This window comes from Perissodus microlepis, chromosome 18, assembly GCF_051167445.1.
Source record: "Perissodus microlepis isolate ML-2025 ecotype Zambia chromosome 18, ASM5116744v1, whole genome shotgun sequence".
Classification (NCBI taxonomy): Eukaryota; Metazoa; Chordata; class Actinopteri; order Cichliformes; family Cichlidae; genus Perissodus; species Perissodus microlepis.
In genome coordinates, this window is record NC_140478.1 from 7,772,506 (window position 1) to 7,792,800 (window position 20,295).

At 43.9% G+C, this 20,295-nt stretch overlaps 1 protein-coding gene across 1 annotated transcript; it reads left to right on the forward strand.

The window, feature by feature from the left end:
• Nucleotides 1–785: 785 nt before the first annotated feature.
• chd8 (chromodomain helicase DNA binding protein 8) lies at nucleotides 786–19,356 on the forward strand. The gene is made up of 39 exons (XM_084911858.1): nucleotides 786–911; nucleotides 1,949–3,054; nucleotides 3,171–3,497; nucleotides 4,902–5,015; nucleotides 5,155–5,657; nucleotides 5,765–5,876; nucleotides 6,358–6,564; nucleotides 6,713–6,781; nucleotides 6,880–6,935; nucleotides 7,067–7,184; nucleotides 7,284–7,367; nucleotides 7,485–7,622; nucleotides 8,261–8,382; nucleotides 8,509–8,752; nucleotides 8,849–9,025; nucleotides 9,285–9,428; nucleotides 9,548–9,646; nucleotides 9,817–9,976; nucleotides 10,273–10,483; nucleotides 10,638–10,833; nucleotides 11,023–11,193; nucleotides 11,327–11,617; nucleotides 11,785–12,005; nucleotides 12,103–12,305; nucleotides 13,530–13,686; nucleotides 13,769–13,858; nucleotides 13,944–14,047; nucleotides 14,159–14,282; nucleotides 14,487–14,562; nucleotides 14,659–14,927; nucleotides 15,164–15,393; nucleotides 15,515–16,198; nucleotides 16,287–16,390; nucleotides 16,473–16,694; nucleotides 16,863–16,958; nucleotides 17,058–17,171; nucleotides 17,260–17,361; nucleotides 17,457–17,561; nucleotides 18,183–19,356. Exons 2-39 carry the CDS (start codon nucleotides 2,050–2,052, stop codon nucleotides 18,561–18,563), a joined length of 7,830 nt encoding a protein of 2,609 aa, XP_084767984.1. The 5' UTR covers nucleotides 786–911; nucleotides 1,949–2,049; the 3' UTR covers nucleotides 18,564–19,356.
• Nucleotides 19,357–20,295: the final 939 nt, after the last annotated feature.

The following is a 20,295-nucleotide window of genomic DNA, read 5'->3' on the forward strand; positions in this document are numbered from 1 at the left end:
TAGAAATCTAAGTATGAGATTATTTAAGATTAGTTTACACTTATATGGTCTAATTAATTTGTGATTAAGGAAACTGTCCCCCCCCCCCCCCCCAATAAAAAAAAAGAAAAAAATGAACCTGGGGCAATAAGAGCCCTTTTCTGTCCCAGTGCCCTGAAACTGCATACATAACAGACTGAAAGCTAGTAATTATATTTTAATGTTAGGCCACTAGAGGGCACCAAAGCCTAATTAAAAAAAACTGAATCGCTTATGAAAGCGCCAGACCATTACATTAATACCCAGAGGAAGCTAATATTAATGTTCCAGGTGTACCAGTAACCTTGGGAAATATATAATACGCCCTCGTCGTCTGGTTATATACATCTAGAAACTAATAGACCGATATGACAACAGGTCTTCATTCATTTAATGATGTAGGCTGATTTCTGGGCTATGGCCAGTGTAATAAACCGCTGAAAAAATTGATGGTGTGCCATTCAGAAACAGGTCTTTTGGCCGTGCAGTCCATGAACACTTCAGTTTATTAAAACAATATCTATTTATCTATCAGCCAACTCTAAAACTGCTGCGCTTCCTATTTCGAGCATCTACAACAACGAGACAGCAATGTTGAAGATCACCGAGCCAAACGATCTCAACTAGGCCGCATTTAGTGTTACTTCAACCAAACTATGACTCTCATCCCGCCCGGTAGCGGCAGTACGTCTGATGGACAGCTAGTCGAGCCAATGAAATTGCCGTATGCTGCCGGCTTGGGAGGAGGCTAACCAATGATCGTTTCACGGCACCAGAGGGGCACGCTTTCTGAGCTTTCTCTGGCAAGAATGTTAGTTCCTGCTCTCTCCTGGCCGTTTCCTGTAATCGTACAGTGTTGTGAGACTCAGAAAGCCATGTGTGTCGACGCAAAGGTAAATTTAGCACCCTGAAATTATTACTGTGAGAGTTGGGGCAGTAGATATGATGGTTATTTTCACGTATTTTTGCCGAAAATAGACGCAGGCCAGCCGAAACAGCAATGCGGCCTAACCTGTGTCTGAACGTTGACGGGCAATGGTTATTGTGGCACGTTGCTTTGGTTTGGTCCGGTTTGTTGACGATATTGAAGGAGTCCGGTGGACTGAATGGTTGATAGTAAATGACTGGAAAGCGAACTGACGGCGAAGAGGACACAATTCATCGTGTTTTTGAGTCTAAATGTGTTTACGGTGCCACACACGCCTTTGTAACAGGCACATTTTTGTAGCGGTAGAAGCTAATGCTAGCCGACGGTTTTGGGAGAAAGACTGCAATACGACCTGAGAGGAAAGCATCCCGTCTTTCCAGCATCACTGACCTAATCGTATGACTTCACTGCTCGTTATTCTCATTCACTAAATGTTATCCGCGTACTTTCTCTTTATATGTTAACACTTAAGCCGACGAGCACTGTTTTTGTGTGTTTTCAAAGCTTTTAATTTCACTTTGAAAGCGTTTCTGGACGGTGTGGCCACGAGTTGGAGGATGAATTCAAAAACTATACTTTTAATGTTTCGTCTCTAGTTTACAAGCTGCTACATCCTTCTAGCATTATTTTATTTTATTTTTTATGCGGCCCATTAACTGTATTAACCGGATAATTTCCACCACAGCCACTAAGATAAATAAAAGCGTGTTTACATAAAGTGATCCTTGTTTTAGTAAACTGTTCATGTCCTTTTAACCCTTAAGACATTTCCACTGATTATGATCTTTATAGCCACCAGAAAACCAAAATAAAAAGTACAATGATTACATTTCTTTGCTTCTCCCTTCCTTAACTTAAGCACTCTTGTACTAACCATTAGAGCTGTCACTTCACAGTTTGATGTACAGGTCTGAGAGACGTTATGCTGTAATAGTGGAGCATTTCTTTGAACAAAGTCAGTAAGAAAATTGTGTCTAACTGTTGTTTCCTTTCCCTTCACAGCTGATTATCTAAAAATTGAGAAGAACTGGACAACAACTATTTAGCTTCCATCTCGGAGTCTTTTTAACATTGTGCCCATCTCCCTGTGTGGAGTGGGCAAGATGGCAGATCCCATTATGGACCTCTTTGAGGACACACCCCTGTTTAACTTGGATGCCCTACCGGACGACTCCTTTTCTCAGGGTTCCTCGGACCCGGTTGAGGAAGCATTCAAGCTCGCTCTGGGCCAGGTGGATCCAACACCAGAGTCTGAGCTCGCGTCTAACACGAGCCTCGGTGTTCCTGTAGAAGCTCCAGCCGTTCCGGATCCAGCCCCTGTTCAAGTCCCCACACAGCAGCCAGTGCAAGTGGCAACTCCTCAGACCATTTCCATAGCTGTAGCGCCTCCTGTGACCCCTGCCCCTACTCCTACTGATACTGTGAATCAGATACAGGCCCAGACCACCATACCAATTGCCAGCAATGCCAGTGGGGCCACCAGTAGCACTGTCCTGTTGAGCTCGCCGCTGACTGTTTCTAGCTCTCCAGCTACAACCACCGCCACCACCCAGCAGCTCACACAGATAACCCACCAGCTTACTCCCCAGCAGTTAGCTGCCATTACACAACAGGCTGGTGGCAAAATTGTCATTCTCAAAGGTCCCCAGGGTCAAGCACAGGTGCTACAGACTGTATCAGGAGCCACGGGTCAGGCTGGTGGAAAGGTCATCCGTGTAGTGTCTGGCACACCACTCAAACCTGGCATGTCCATCCTGCAGGGAGGAACAGTATTGAATCAGGCAGGCCCAGGACAAACACAAGTGAAGGTGGGTGGTGCAGGAGTGCAGAGGCTGCTGCAGTCTCCTAATGGACCAGTGAAACAGGTGTTGCTCACGTCCATGCCCCAGCAGGTGCAGCAGACACAAGGCCAGCCAGTTCAAGTGCAGATTCCAGCAACAGCACAGATAACTCAACCCCAGGCTGCCCAGATCCAGGTCCAGGCACAGGGCCAAGTGCAGCTCCAAAACCAAGCTGCTCAGATCCAAGTTCAACCCCAGGCAGCTCAGATCCAGGTCCAGGCACAGGGCCAAGTGCAGCTCCAGCCAGCTATGCAGGCCCAGACGCAGGTAAGCAGACCACAAAGTGTCAGCAGGTGACATTTGTTATACCATCAGGATAACTGCTGATTTCATGTTTTTTAATTAGTTCAGTTATAAATGTCCTTCTGCATTTCTCATTCTAGGGTGGAGAAGCAAAACGCATCACCTTGGTTCTTCAGCAGCCATCCCAGGCTGGCTCTGCAACTCAAGCAGGTCAAGCTCTTGCAGCCCAACAGCAGGTCACCCAAGTCCAGCAGGTTCAGACGGCACAAGGAGGCCAACCTCAGCAGACCCAGGCCCCAACTAAACTGGTTCTGGGGCAGCTCCCCGGGGGAAAACTGGTGCTCCAGGGGAGCCAGCTAGCAGCCCTGACCCAGGCACGAGCAGCAGGCCAGGCTGGAGGGCAGCCCAAAGTTCTCACAATTCAGCTACAGGTGCAACAACAGCCCAATCAGCAAGGTGGTGTAAAGGTGAGAAACGAGTGCTGTAGGAGTTGGAGGTCTCGGCTTGTTTAACAGTGTTAATAAGTTACGTTGAGTTTTGATGGCGTGTTTTTGGGAAAATCATTCAAATTGCTCTTAATTTCTGTTGTTTCAAGTAAGTGGGGCCTTGAAAGTCTTGTTGTTGTTGTTCCCTTGCCCATTATCTTGAATACCGGTCTGCTTTTAATTTCCACCATTCACAAGTACTATAGTTCTGAAATCTGTGAAAGTTTGCTCCTCCTCAGAGGTGTCACTGTGTAACTAATATTTTAGTTCAACATGTGTACCAGAGTACACAGTGCTTCAGATGTACAAATGTAATATTCTGTGTAATATGAGGTGACATGGCAAAACACCTTGGCTTTGGCAATGTCTTTTAGCCAGGATAGATCAGACCAGATTAATCACCATCTTGGCTCCACTGACCGGTATCAGTTAGTATTCAGAGGTAGTTTCTCTGATCAGCTGAAGAGCATTGATTGTTTTGAAACGCACTTTGTGGTATGTGATGTGGAGGGACTGGCAAGCTTGGAGATAAAGGACGGTGCATTTTAAATATATTGACATTCTCCCCGTGTCTTTGTTACGTGATATTTAATGGCTTCAGGTTGAAAAACCAGCAAATTTAGGTCTTTTAATAGGAATGTTAAGTTTATTATTACTCCAAATAATCAGATTAGACACACGTGTGTCTAATCTGTGTCTAATTAATGTGTTCGTCTTTCTGTCAAGTTAATAACAATTTTACATGGTCATTGTGGGGTTTTTATGTTTGTTTGTTTTTTTTGTTTGTTTTTTTTTAAAAACAGTTTAAAGCAACATGACAACAACATTTTGAAATACCTTTGCTCTGTGTGTGTGTGTGTGTCTGTGTGGGGGGGGCAGTGTGAACGATAACTACAGTAGCAACCCAACAGGCAAACCATGAAACTGGAAGGACTCATGCTAGTTTATTTCAAGCATTTGAACTTTCACAATAAGACAGAGCAAACTGTCTACTAGTAAACTGATAACATAAAGACATTGTTTATTTATTTTTATTTTTCAGGCGTGTGTGCGTGTATTTATGATGTAGCCCACTCAAAGTCTGTATGGGTGGGAACACCACCTAGTTTAAAGCAAATTTTGGAGTCAGAAGGAAGTCTCATCCATGTGCTAGAGGTTGCTTTTACAAGTCGTATGCCATCCAGTTTTAAAAACTTGTTAATACAACTTATTCTCGGAAACTTGCATTTAAAAAAAAAAAAAAAAAAAAATCTTGTTCATTTTTAGGAAGTCCCTCAGACAAGGCTTGTTATGTTTTTTTTGATTTGTTTTTTAAACTAATACTCTTTTTTTTTTTTAATCAATCTGATCAATCTGTAACTTGATGTGTCTCTTTCATGTGCGCAGTACCAGCTGGTTTCAGGAGCTGGGAATACCGGCAGCCCTCAGGTGTTGCAAATATCCCAAGGCCAAGGAGGGCAGCGAGTGGCAGTACCACTCAAAATGCTTCTGCAGCCACAGGTAGACCTCTAATCTGCAGATTTTATTTATTCTCTACATTAGAGTGGGGCTTTTAATGTGAACTGAGAGAAATTACAGGGAAGAATGTATTGTAATTTTGTAAAAATGTTATGTATTTTTAACCTTCTCTTTAACTCAGACAAGCGCAGCCTCGTCCGCTGGCGGCACCGTCTCTGTTGTGAAGGTCATCAACACTTCAGCAGCAGGACCGTCTTCTACAACTACCACTCCATCCCAGGCCATCCGCATTACCAAGGCGCCCGGAGAGCCTGCCTCTGTGCGGCGAGTGGAGATTCTCTGCAAGCAAGAGAAAGCTAACCGTATAGTGGCTGAGGCTATAGCTCGGGCCAAAGCTCGTGGTGAGAAGAACCTACCCAGAGTCCTTAACCAGGATGAGCTTCCAGCTACGCAGTCTTCCCCAGAAATGGGGGGTACCGTGACGGTGGTGTCTAGTGCTAAGAAGAAAACCAGCAGTGGAGGAAGTAAGAAGAAAAGCCCTGTATCTGGAGGAACGGCACCCAAAACCGCAGGAGGGCCTGACAAAAAGGGAAAAGTCAAGGCACCAGGAGGAACAACTATAGTGGCAGGAGGCACAGTAATACCCAGTGCTGCGAACAAGAGCAAAAGCAAAGCTAAGGCGAAGTAAGCAAATGAAGATGTCTCATTTAAATGCACAGCTTATTTCTGTACATTTAGAAATGCAGCTTTGAAGAAAACCATATTTAACCCCCCCCTCCTCCATCCTACAGTACTATCACTCTTGTTGGAGCAAAGAAAAGAAAGAGAAATGCGTCCTCAGACCACTCTGACGGGGAGTTGAGTCCTGCATCACCTGCTGCGCTGGAGGATGACATGATTACGGTACAAGCACATGCATGCTCATAAAATCATACAAGTAGACGCAACAAATAGTGTTGAGCCATCCTTTCTTTTCTTTTCTTTTTTTTTTTTTTTTTGTCCCGCTGTGAACACTTCATAATCGTACTGTTTGTTGGTAGCAATAGTTGACAGTACATTGCTCTGATTTGATGTCTTTGTGATAATAATTGCGACATAAAATAAACAGAAGATTAAGAGTATGTGGAGTACTTCCACAGTAAAGACTTGTCCTAATAAAACCACCTGGTAGTTGCAGATGAGTAGCTTCCCTTCCTGTCTCAGGTGGTTGACACACATCCAGTTATGTGCTGGGACGTCCCAGTTATGAACCGATTTGGAAAAAGGGGGCATATAAGTCAAGATGCCACAGAAATATAATGAATTCTAAATAAAAACTGTCTAATAACACTCGGCTCCTGCTGCACAGAATACACACGTTTAAATCGCGCCCCTCTCTCCTCAGAAGAGACGCTCCAATCGTGTGGTGAAGAGAAAGAAGTACACTGAGGATCTAGATATCAAGATAACGGATGATGAGGACGAGCAGGAAGACGTAGATGTTACTACAACCGCGGCAGCTGTGGCTTCCATCAGCAGTGGGGCACCAGTGCAGCTTAAACAGGAAGTGGAGCTGGATGGTGATGGATTGCCCAGTATGCAGTTCTTTGTGGTGAGTGTGGAACAATGTCATTTCTTCTTATTGTCACAATGAGACGGATGCTGGTTGTGTGTATTTTGGGGTGTTTGTTTTTATTCACATTTGTGTGGCTATTTGTGATGTTCGTAGTGTAAGTTTCTGACACGTATTTATTTTACAGGAAAATCCAAGTGAAGAAGATGCTGCCATTGTAGACAAAATTCTCTCCATGAGATTAACCAAGAAGGAAGTATGTTCACTTAATTAATTATAATCATTAAATTACTTAATATAATTTAAGTTGTTGCGGGCGTAATGGCTTCAAATTTGCTCTCTTTTATTTTTAAGGTGTTTCCAGGCCAGTATACAAATATAGAAGAATTCTTTGTGAAATACAAAAACTAGTAAGTTGCAGTGTCTCTCTGAGCATCTTTGACTCTGGCACGTGACACTTTTTTGTTTGTTTGTTTGTTTATTGCTTGAGGGGATGGGTGAGTGAGTAAAAATGAGTACAACTGCACACTCATGTTTTCAGTTCATACTTGCACTGCGAGTGGGCCACTTTGGAGCAGCTGGAGAAAGACAAGAGGATCCATCAAAAGATTAAGAGGTTCAAGACCAAGCAAGCTCAGATGAGGCACTTGTTCCAGGAGGTGAGCGGGAAGCACACGCTGAAACCTGTCAGTTCGGGTGTATCTCAGTTAGATGCACTCGGTTATGCTGTTTGTGGCTAATGCTATTGTTTTCTTTAGGACGAGGAGCCTTTTAATCCAGACTATGTGGAGGTGGACAGGATCCTGGATGTGTCCCACAGTGTGGACAAGGACAACGGCGAGGTGAGAGATGAGGCATTAACCTTTGGCTATGTGGCCTAATTTACATGGTTCTTTTGACCTCCCTTTGCAAAATTGCAAATTGCTTGTGTTAATTCCCATTCTCTCTCGTCCTGTCAGCCTGTTATCTACTACTTGGTGAAGTGGTGCTCTCTGCCATATGAAGATGCTACTTGGGAGCTGAAGGAGGATGTGGACGAAGGCAAGGTTGAAGAATTCAGCAAGATCCAAAACAGACAACCTCGCCTTAAGAGAGCGGTGAGCAGTCATGTAAAAGATATAGTAATGTATCTGTGTGTATTTATGTTGTGACATCTGATAGTACAACCCTGTATTCTTTTCAACACAACATTACAGTGATGACCAAAGCCACTGATGTGAAATTATCAGGCCATAAGTCCAGAAATACTATTGGTGACTGTAAATTTGGAAGAGCACGTGATTGTGAAGATGCTGGCTTGGATGAAGATGTGTATCCAGCATCCGTGTTTTAAAATCCCAAACTACCCTTAAATTAAACAATGGTGGGAGGAAGCTGTAACTTTAAGTTTGTCCCTGTGTTTCTCTGTTAAATGTTTAACGTAAACAGTTTAGAGAGACACTTTGTGTGTAACAGAAGCAAACTGACACAACCCCCAGTGCACAAATCAAACATGTTCAGTGCAGGTTACCATTCACTGAACCAAACTTTAGAAAATCCTCAGTTGTTCCAACAGAACTAATCTGCTCTGCATCAAGATGCAAAAATGCTTCTTTGAGTTTCTTTTTTTTTTTTTTTTTACTTTTGTCTCCTTCCTTCCTTCAAAACTTGGCTTAATGGAAAAAATGAGAACTTACGTAAGGGAACAACGATGTTTCTTGTGAGTTTTTCATCTATTTTTTTCTCTTCTATTTAGGCACGGCCTCCTGCCAGTTCTTGGAAAAAGTTGGAGGAGACCAGAGAGTACAAGAATGGTAACACACTCAGAGAGTACCAGCTGGAAGGAGTCAACTGGCTGCTCTTTAACTGGTACAACAGGTATTTATCCCACACACTCTTTTGCTTAACACCATGGTCAGAAACATATTTTAACCTTCAAACTAGTTTCAGACAGTGTGAACATACCACCGCATTTTGCACTCAAATGATGTTTCTTTATTTTAGGCAGAACTGTATCCTGGCAGATGAGATGGGTCTGGGGAAGACCATCCAGTCTATTGCACTCCTATCTGAGGTTTATGCTGCTGGTGTCCAGGGCCCCTTTCTGGTCATTGCTCCCCTCTCCACCATCACCAACTGGGAGCGGGAGTTCTCTACGTGGACCAACATGAATGCCATCGTCTATCACGGCAGCCTGGCCAGCCGACAGATGATACAGCAGTATGAGATGTACTGCAAAGATGAGAAGGTAAAGTTATTGGTTATGATCGCCAGCGATTTGTTTTGTGTGTTTTTTGTAATGTGTTCATAACATGTATAATGAAAATCATGATTTTGTGTGCAGGAGCATTTAATCCCGGGTGCGTACAAGTTCGATGCTCTCATCACAACCTTTGAGATGGTGCTATCTGACTGCCCAGAGTTGAGGGAGATCGCCTGGCGTTGCGTCATCATTGACGAGGCTCACCGTCTCAAAAATCGTAATTGCAAGCTTTTGGATAGCTTAAAGATGCTGGACCTGGTGAGTGGACCACAGCTAATGTTGCTGAATAACAGGAATACTGACATAATGGTGTCCAGCACAGTTTTAATTGAATTAAAATTGTTTTCATTTACACAGAAGTGCACCCCAAATGGTTTTAAAAAACTTTCAGACTTCAGCTAATCCGTTTTTTTGGGATCTTGTTCCTTCTGCATCGTCCCTGATTTATCACCACACGGTTTTACACTCGCCCTTCTTTTTCTTCCATCTCACATTTTGTGTCTTGTGGTTCTTTCAGGAACACAAAGTGTTGTTGACTGGCACTCCCCTCCAGAACACTGTGGAGGAGCTCTTTAGTCTGCTTCATTTCCTGGAGCCTGCCCAGTTCCCCTCTGAAACTGAATTTCTCAGAGACTTTGGAGACTTGAAAACAGAGGAACAGGTGCGACATGCCTAAATATTGGCGTTAGCATCGATAACCCTATTCTGTTTGTCGTCGTTACATATATGCATCTGCTCCCTTGCCCGCTATTGAGCTGATTATTTGTTTTGGTCCTTTAGGTTCAGAAGCTACAAGCAATCTTGAAACCCATGATGCTTCGAAGGCTCAAGGAGGATGTAGAGAAGAACTTGGCACCCAAACAGGAGACCATCATTGAGGTTAGATGGAATAAAATCCTAATGCAAGACCTTTTCTTTTCACCCCCCCCCCCCCCCCCCCCCCCCCCCCCAAAAAAAAACAAAAACAAGGATCTCAATTGATGATTGCCATAACATCACTGGTGAGCTTAAAGGGAGAAAAAACATAACGTGCAATTGTTTTCTCTCAGGTTGAACTGACAGATATCCAGAAGAAGTACTACCGGGCCATTCTGGAGAGAAACTTCAGTTTCCTCAGTTTAGGAGCAAGCAGTAACAGCAATGTCCCCAACCTGCTCAACACTATGATGGAGCTCCGCAAGTGCTGCAACCACCCCTACCTCATCAATGGTATTACATGACTCTTAACGAGTTTTTTTTTCCCTCTAGTGGAGACAGCTTGTTTATCAGAGTTTATCCTCTGGCATTGATAAACAACATTAGGTCGAAGTTTTTTGTACCTCTTTGTACCTTTGGTACACTCAGGCTCACAGACCTAAATTGTGCCATGTAGTTCATATAATCATTTGATATTTGGCAGATGTTATTAGCATGTGATGTTTCTAAAATACAGCGGCAGCACTGCAGGTTTTGCCAGCAGGTACCATATTTATTTAAAACCAATATGTTCTCGTTGTTATGTTCAGGTGCAGAGGAGAAGATCGTAGCGGAGTTGCGGGAGGTGTACGACCCCCTGGCCCCTGACTTCCATTTGCAGGCTCTGATTCGGTCGGCTGGAAAGCTGGTGCTACTGGACAAGCTGCTGCCTCGCCTCAAGGCTGGTGGCCACAAAGTGCTCATCTTCTCCCAGATGGTGCGCTGCTTAGACATTCTGGAGGACTACCTCATCAACAAGAGGTATGATAACCGCAGTGTATATGTTGCAGTTTTTCTAAAATGATAAATAAATGTCAAATGCATGCTAAGTCAGCGATCATTAAAAATCTTTTTGAAATATTTTTTAGTGCTTGCAGAATGCTGTGTGGTAGGTTAATGTAACTTGCTTTTACAGATACCTTTATGAGCGAATTGATGGTAGAGTGCGTGGGAACTTGCGACAGGCTGCCATCGATCGTTTCAGCAAACCTGACTCAGACCGCTTTGTCTTCCTGCTGTGTACCCGCGCTGGTGGCCTGGGTATTAACCTAACTGCTGCTGACACTTGTGTTATATTTGACTCTGACTGGAACCCTCAAAATGACCTGCAGGTACAAGACATAAAGTGGCATGAATATAACCAAAAGATCAAACAATCTTAAAATATTTGGTGCTTACTTTTAAGCAAACTGTTCAAACTTTGTACTTTCTCCTCATTTTGTGCAAGTTCTGCTCTCTTGACCCCTTTGTTTGTTTGTTTGTTTGTTTTTTTTAATTTGTTTTTTAAATGGCTATTTTAGGCCCAAGCCCGATGTCATCGTATTGGCCAGTCAAAGGCTGTCAAGGTCTACCGACTCATCACTAGAAATTCCTATGAGCGGGAGATGCTTGATAAAGCAAGTCTGAAGCTAGGTCTAGACCGTGCAGTCCTGCAAAGCATGAGTGGCAACAAAGACAGCAACGTCAATGGGGTAAGAAAAGTCACAGACTCAGACTGCCGTGCCACATTATTGATCAGTTGTAGTATATTTTGTTTTTTTCAAAACTAGCCTTTTGAAATCCAGTCTGGGTAATTTGTAAATGTCATTCGATGCCTTTCGACAGATCCAGCAGTTCTCCAAGAAGGAGATAGAAGATCTGCTTAGGAAGGGGGCTTATGCTGCCATCATGGATGAGAACGACGAGGGTAGTCGGTTCTGTGAGGAAGATATTGACCAGATCCTTCAGCGAAGAGCCACTACCATCACCATTGAGAGCGAGGGAAAAGGTTCCACTTTCTCCAAAGCCAGCTTTGTGGCCTCTGAGAACCGTACTGACATCGCCCTCGATGACCCTGAGTTCTGGCAGAAGTGGGCCAAGAAAGCAGACATAGACATGGACACAATCAATAGGAAGGTAAAGCTATGCTGTTTTATTTTTTTTGGTAAAGAAATTCATATGAGAATTGTAGAGCTAAATGGTGTCAATTTGTATTAGATTTATTTAAAAGCACCTATCCTCTCATACACCAAGTTTGAGTTGTTTATTGCGTTCATCTTAAAATAACGTGTTTCTCTTCACAGAACACTCTTGTGATCGACACTCCAAGAGTTCGTAAGCAGACCCGTCAGTTCTCCAGTCTACGAGGTGAAGGTGGAGACCTGTCCGATCTAGACAGTGATGAAGAGTACCCACCTTCCAATTCCAGACACTCACGTGCTTCTCGGCGGTCTGACCGCCACAGCGGAGGTGGTTACGGCCGCACTGACTGTTTCCGGGTGGAGAAACACCTTCTCGTCTATGGGTGCGAAGAGTGCATTTCCTGTATAAATATATTTTTTTCTTTTTAATTGGGTTTTGTCCTTTATTTTCACTCTTTTACCTGTGTTCGTCTTTTTTAGTTGGGGTCGCTGGAGGGACATCTTATCCCATGCCAGGTGTAAGCGGCGTCTGAGCGAGCGTGATGTGGAGACGATCTGTCGCGTTATTCTGGTCTTCTGTCTGCTTCACTATCGTGGAGACGAGAACATCAAGAGTTTCATCTGGGAGCTCATCACGCCGCCAGAGAATGGGCGTGAACCACAAACGCTACTCAACCACTCAGGTATGGAGCTGCACTTAGCATTCCCATTTATCCCTCATACAGTTAGGTGCATATATATTTGACCACTGACACAGGTTTTGTTTTTGTTTTTTACCCATTTATTGAAACATATTCCAGTTATAGTATATAATGGACATAATGTGTAGACTCAACTTTCATTTGAGGGTATCCACAAGGGTTTAGGAGTTTAGCTCCTTAACATGTGCCCTCTTTTTAAAGGGACAAAAAGTAATTGGACAATTGACTCAAAGACTGTTTCATGAGCAGGTTTGGGCAACTCCTTCATTAAATCATTATCAATAAAAGGCCTGGAGTTGATTTGAGGTGTGGCGCTTGCATTTGGAAGATTTTGCTGTGAATAGACAACATGAAGTCAAAGAAGCTCTCCGTGCAGGAGAAATGAACTATCCTAAAGCTGCTGGGGGAAAAAAACCCATCAGAGACGTTGACACAATATTACAAATAGAAAATTCTAGTTTGGTGCATCCTGAGAAAGAAAGAAGGCGCTGGTGTAGCCGAATGAATTCTGAGGTGTTCAAAGACTTACTGTCCGCTCAAATCCAGCTAAATGCTGTCAAATTAATTGTTTGGTATTTTATAATATAAGTGGGCAATTACCCAAAACATACAGCCAAAGTAACCCAGGAGTTTATTAAAGCAAAGAAGTGGAATATTCTCGAATGTACAAGTCACTCACCTGGCCTCAACCCAATTGAACATACATTTCACTTGCTGAAGACTAAACTTGAGACAGAAAGCAAACAAACAGCAACTGAAAGCTGCTTCAGTAAAGGCCTGGTGGAGTATTGAAACAGAGGAAACCCAGCATCTGGTCATGTCCATGAGTTCAAGACTTCAGGCTGTCATTGCCAACAAAGCGTTTTCAACCAATTATTAGAAATGAGCATTTTATTTCCAATTATTTAATTTGCCCATTACTTTTTACTGAAATGAAGGGATTGTGTTATTAAAAAAGTGCTTTAGCTCCTCACATTTTTATGCAATCTTTTTGTTCACTGAATTAAAGCTAAACTACAACTCAGATGCACTTCACCTGCATCTGAGTTGTTTCATCATTGTTGTAATGAACAGAACCAAATTTAGAACAAAGTTCTCTGTAAGAAATATTTATGGACCTAACTGTGGTTCCTAGCTTGTTAAAGAGCAAATCTGTTAATCTGTGTAAAAGCTGAAGAGCAGTATTTATTCTTTTTTTGTGTCTAGGCCTTTCTATTCCTGTCCCAAGAGGCAGAAAGGGCAAGAGGGTAAAAGCCCAGAGTACATTTGATGTTCAGAAGGTCGAGTGGATCCGCAAGTACAACCCTGATACCCTGCTGCTTGACGACAGCTACCGCAAGCACCTCAAGCATCAGTGCAACAAGTTAGTGAACCAGTCAGCTGTGTGTATGTATATTTGTATAGATTATTCACCATGGATATAAACCTCTATTCTCCCATGTCAGGGTGTTGCTGAGGGTGCGTATGCTATACTACCTGAAACAGGAAGTTATTGGTGAACATTCTGATTCTGTCCTGAAAGGAGCTGATATCAGGTATCTAATATATATAGACAAGTGCGCACACAAACAGCAGCCAGTCCTGGCCATATACCATACATTGTTTTCTTCTTCTTCACAGGGATGTTGATATCTGGATGCCTGAGATGGAGCAGCAAGAGGTGCCCGCAGGATGGTGGGACTCTGACGCAGACCGCTCACTGCTGGCTGGTGTATTCAAGCACGGTGGGTTCAGTGTGAGGATCTTATTGTGGTTTAAAGACAGGCTCAGTTCTTGCTCTGTGGTGGTGGTCTAAGATTTAGCGTTTAACAGCCTCGACTTTTCCCTGCTCTTAGGTTATGAGATGTACACCACCATGCGCGCTGATCCTTGCCTCTGTTTCCTGGAGAGAGTCGGCCGGCCTGACGACAAGGCCATTGATGCCGAGCAGCACACTGGTGATGCTGAACTGGGAGACGAGTGAGTGTCGTTGGCAAACTGGGCCAATTTTAGAAGTTATTTGCTTATAGATTTGTAGCAGATTTTCAAATTAACTGTGAGCTTTTACAGTTTCACATTTCTGTCAGTTTTGAAAGTTTCAAATGTCTGTTTAAGTTAAATTAGATTACTGTGTAATTGCATTGTTTACTTTTTCTTTCTTTTCTTTTCTTTTTTTAAATGCAGGGGTGACTACGATAAGTACTCGGAAGACCCAGAATTTAAGCCTGCATCAAGACACACCAAAGATCTTTTTGAGGAGGTACATATCAGACTCATCACATTTGGATGTGGCAGCACTGTTCTAATGTCATAGATTTGGATGATAGCACTAACAAATTTTTATTTTGTCCTCCAGTCCATGAATGTGGACGAGGAGATTTCTGTGGAAGATAAGGCACCTCCACCAGTGATCATAGAAAATTCAGCTAGCCATAGCGGTGTCTGCGAATGGCCCTCAAGCTCATCGCTCACAGCACGGCTGCGGCGGTTGATCACAGCTTACCAGCGCAGCTACAGACAAGAGCAGCTGAAGATTGAAGCCGAAGCGAAGGGTGACCGCAGGCGCAGGCGGTGCGAACAGGCCAGCAAGCTGAAGGAGATTGCACGGCAGGAGCGACAGCAAAGGTATACTGCTGCTATATTACTGTCTCAACACACAGTAGTAAAAGCTTTAATCCCACCAAATCACTATTTTGTAAATCTTAAGATTTTGGAAATATTACCTTTTACAGGTGAAATGCTGAGTTACCATGTCACATTATAAACACGTAAAGAGATTTAAGTATTTTCCATTTTAGTTCAGAATCAGTTATACAAAATACCATCCTCATCCTGACCCCTTTCTCTTCTGTTTCTTCCAGGTGGACACGTAGGGAAGAATGTGATTTCTACCGCGTGGTGTCAACTTTCGGTGTGGAGAAGATCAAAAAGGAGCCCGGTCTTCCTGAAGGAGGAGAGCCAGAATTTGACTGGACCCGTTTCCGTACTTTTGCCCGTCTAGATAAAAAAACCGATGAGAGCCTCAGTCGATACTTCCGTTCCTTTGTCGCCATGTGCCGGAGGGTGTGCCACCTGCGTCCAGGCCGTGAAGGTAATTACTAATTGATTGATGCTTGGCTTCTTCTTTTTTTCCCCCCCTCCCTGTATGTTGTAGTCAGTGTCCTACCATATCTACCACATGATTTAACATATTTCACGCTCACCTTATTCAGATCCAGCAGAGGTTACCCAGACTGTGGCTCCCATCACTGAAGAACGCGCTTCCCGTACTCTTTACCGTATCAGCCTCCTGCGTCGCCTTCGTGAGCGAGTCCTCCCCCACCCCTGCCTGGAGGAACGTCTCGCTCTGGCTCCATCCACCTCCGAGCTCCCTGCTTGGTGGAATATTCCAGAGCACGATCGCCAGCTAATGCTGGGCGCATCACTGCACGGCGTCAGCCGCACTGAGCTCTCCATCTTCGCAGACCCACAGTTCACTTTCAGCCAGGCCCGTGATGAGTTCATCCAGAACCAGCAGGCCCCACCTCCTCCACCTCCCCCTCCCCCTCCTCCCCCTCCACCACCCCAGGCACCACCCATCATGACACTCAGCCAGCCCAAGACTGAGGAGCACATGCTTGGGGTGAAAGAGGAGGGAACCGATGAGAATATTGGGTTGCTCGCAGGTGAAATCGCCGCTGGATTGCAGAGTACGCCCTTGAGTCACCATGACGCCAAAATGCGAGGTCAGGGCTGGAGCTTCAAGAGGAGCAAGGTGCGGGGAGAAAAAACGGAAGGGGGAAGGAAGGGGGAGGGAGCGTCTGACTCGGATTCAGACTCTGATTCGGGCTCGTCGTCCTCAGATCGATCGAGTAGCAGCGATGATAGTGGAGAGAGTGAGGCGGAGGTAGAAGGAGGTGAGCTGGTAGTTAAAAGAAAAAATGCTGAGTGGGGCGGGAGATAGAAATGACCTGTGTGCTAAGTTACTCTTTTCAATCTATACAGGAATGAAGGTGTGCGATGTGGATGAAGATAATAGTTTACTCTCAATGACTACGTCTCAGGATGGCATTCCTCCTCCTGATCCCCTCAGAGTTGACTGGCCCAAGGTAATTTATGCCCGCTTAATCCATACATGTGTGGGGTTTTGTCACGGTAAAAGACTCACTCATGGGATTATTTTTGTTTCAGGACCGTGTGTTGATCAACCGCCTGGACAGTTTGTGCACCCTCGTGCTGACCGGTCAGTGGCCCTCAGGCCGGCGTTACGTGTCTGAGGCTCAGCTCAACCCGAACTCGGAGCTGGTGGGAGATGAGATGGCTTACACACGGGTGATGCGTAAACCCCCCATCATGCCTGCCGTCCCAGGGGCAGATGGAGAAGATGGCGAATTTACTGTAAAACTCCTCAAGGTGAGAATAAGGTTGAGACATTAGAATTGTTGTAGGGATACACTGGCAAATTCTGTTCAGCTTACCTGAACAAGTCTGTTGACTGTTAATGCAAGTTGCTAAAATATTGTTGACTGTGATGTGTAGTCTGTGGTTAAAAATACAAACCACCTCCTCTCACTCTGCCAGGAGGAGGGCCTGAAGCTCACATTCTCCAAGCAGGCCTTGATGCCCAATGGGTCAGGAGGAGAAGCCAGTGGCCGGAAGAAGCGCAAGGACCAAGAGGTACAAGAGTCAGGTTTACATGTTCCTCTGCAACAGAAACCAAGCAGTGTTTGATATCACTTGATAATCTTATCATCATATCTCTTCCTTTCTTTTTAGTTTTCTGACATGGATGGACTCCACGATCCGTTGGAGCGGATGCCTCGTCGCAGGGACCCGCCCACGTGGCTGAAGGAAAACCCAGATTATGAAGTGGAGGGAGACATGCTGGAGGTAAATTCATGACTCTTATTCATGTCCTGGTTCATAAACAAAGCGAAACGGGTACGGGACTATGTTTCATCATATCTTGTTTCTTCAGCTTCTTGTGAACCGGAGCAAGAGGAAGAGAAGGAGGAGGGCAGATAAAGCCATCACAGGCAACGAGAAGGTCAAACTCATTAACATGAGGACAGGGAAGAAGGTGGGGCGCAGTTGCACACAAGCGTAGACTGGTGATGTTTACGTTTAGGCTTTATGATGCCCCTCGCTAACAAGCATTCAAATGTTTCTCTGTAGGTTGGAGCCGCTTTCTGTCCAATGTTGCAAGACCTGAGAGAATATCTGGAGGAGAATCCCGACAACGCTGTAGCACCGGAGTGGTCCGAAACTGTTCGGAATTCTGTATGTATTAAAGATGCTATAATTTTACATGACTCTTGTGATTAGATTACATCTTTATTGATAATTCTAATACTTCATTGGGTCGACGTCATTATTAATTATTCATAACAAAGTAGGGCGCAATTGTGACGCTGCAATTGCAAAGAGGCACCAATGGAGGTGGAAAGCTCTGTGCTCATTGTGCCAATTTATGAAGATGAATTCAGTCATTTTGTTAGAGTAATAACAAATGTAACCTATGAAGAGCACTGCAAGTGAGCAAACCAGAGAGTGCGAGTCATCTACTAGCATCACAGGCACAGCTTGTCGGAAATAAAGCAGTCTAAGGCTAAAGCATGCACATTTGATTTTGCTGACCACCTTCAGGACAAAGCCAAAGCTTTTGCACCACACTCGCAGCTGTGGACATGCAGCAGTGTTGTGCTTAAAATGATCTTGATGCTATAATTAAGCACAAATGACGGCGTCAGATGACGACCCAGATGGCAGTAAATTGCCTCTCACAACAGTTGTATGATAAATTTCAATGAATCAGATGATTTTTCACTCTGATTTTTGTGCCGACTCAATGAATTATTCATATTAATTCAGATAATATTGATTCTTTGCTTTTTCTCACAGGGCTTTCTGCCGGAGACCCTGTTCCACCGACTGCTAACAGAGCACTCGGAGATCCCGAAGAAAAGCCGTCGCCGTCATCATCACCACCACCACCATCACCACCACCACCACCATCACCACACTCCAGAGCCTACCCCCGAAGACCCCAACCTGGACGGAGTTGAAGAGGAGACTCTGGTGTCAGATGGAGCCTACATGATGGACGAGGAGGACCTGGAGTCCTCTCATCACTTCCTCACCAGTCCAGACTTTGATGTTAAAATGGAAGGAGGAGACAGCCTTTCCCAGGGGGACTATGACAGCTCTGATCAGGAAGCGCTATTGGACGATGTTATCATAGCACAGAAAGACTCTGACTCCTCATCAAGCTCAGAGGATTGACTGAACCCTCCTCTCCAAACACATCTGACTTAGTCCCCTTTTCCAAAACAAATCATGTTATTCCTAATCATTTATTTTTATCATTATGTATCAAATTATGGATGAATTTGTTTCGGGGTTTATTTGTTGCTACATCTTTTCATTTGTTTTACATAGGATTTTTTTTTTTCCATGTGAGGAGCAGATTTGCACCCTTCAATTTATTTTTTTGTTTGTTTGTTTTTGTTTTTTCCCCCCCACAATCGTGTCCAGTCCTTATTCTCCTCAATCTTCCTCTCTAACCTCTGATAAAACGGCAAAAAGCTGAGCTTTCTTACCTGTCAACTGGTCCTTGTCCTCTACTTCCTTCTAAAACCTACGAATTCCCATCACATTCCCAGCCGTGACCAAAAGGGGACCCCTGCTGTACAGATACACTTTTCTTATCTAAGAACCTCAAAGCTGGTCCTCTAGCGCTACATGAAACTGGACGTGTACTGAGCAGAGCCAGATCCCACAATCTCCCCTGGATCTCGTTCTGTCCAGACGAGTCTGTGAACTTTAAAGGGGATCCAGTTTATGGATGTACTGTTAGTGTTTTCACTCTATGGGAGGGTTAGGGGTAGAGAGGGAGGGAGGGAGAGGGGAAAGTGGCGCTATTAGTTACTGAAACGTAATAGGAGGATGGGTGTATTGTACAATGTAGAGCTGGTCAATTGTGTACTATGGTGCAAAGATGACGGCATTGAGTTACTATTCTTGTTTTATGACCTGACTGTATCTGTGATATGAATAACAGCAATCTACAGTGAAAGCACGTTTGTGTGTGTTATTGCGATTTCCACTCAGCTGAAGCAATAAGGAAGTTTGCTGTCTGTACACATAATGTCCTCCTGTTTAATAGTCATGCCCTGATTACAGCAGACGATGATGTATAAGAGCTCCAATTATTCCCGTTTTCCCTGAACCGAGATATGTTATGCAGTTATTAAGCTATATTGGAAACTAAAGTAGTATTTATTGTGAAGTTTACTCTGTCTCGAGTTCTCTGAGGCTAAATGTGTGAAAATAATGATGTAACACGGATGTGCGAACACTATATTTGGTGCAACTTGAGCTTAGTGTGTTTTTAGGATACAGGTGTTCCTGAGGATTGGGCTGCGATTTAAGGTTTACATAACAGAGCAGCGTGAGGAAATCCTTAAGTTGGGACAGGAAGCCTGAGAAATAACTCTGATTTGATAAAATTGGTTCATTAAAATCCTTCGCTAAAAGGGGAATAATTACATTCAGTAAATGCTGATAGTGGTGGAAAGAGAGATTAATGGTTAAGTTGTGTTTTTTTTTTTTTTTTTTTTTGTTTGTTTGTTTTTTGGTCCCCGTAGCGTGATCGTACATACTATTCACTGGTGGAAGGGAAGAGTTGATACAGCGTGGTATCGTAATATTGTATCAATACGGTAATGTTTTGTAAAATACATTAAAATACTCTGGGAACATTACAAACGAGGCCTCATGTCGCCTGATAGGATGCAACTTTTATGCAAACGGTCACAGTGTGACTTGCACTGGCTACTGTCACACTCAGATTGTTAAAGGATTGCACATAATTACTGTTTGATTTGATAAATGCAGACTGATTGCCAACGTGTTGCCATCAGTCTGAATGAGTCTTTGTCAACAAGGACAACTCAAGGGAACTCAACTCACTGGTTATATTTCTATAAAACAGGAAGGTTGCTGAGTACAAATG

Coding starts and splice junctions, on each gene's coding strand:
- chd8 (XM_084911858.1), top strand. CDS start 2,050: ATGGCAGATCCCATTATGGACCTCTTTGAGGACACACCCCTGTTTAAC. Junction 8,383..8,508: donor CTCTTTAACTGGTACAACAG/GTATTTATCCCA, acceptor TCTTTATTTTAG/GCAGAACTGTATCCTGGCAG. Junction 15,394..15,514: donor CCTGCGTCCAGGCCGTGAAG/GTAATTACTAAT, acceptor CACCTTATTCAG/ATCCAGCAGAGGTTACCCAG.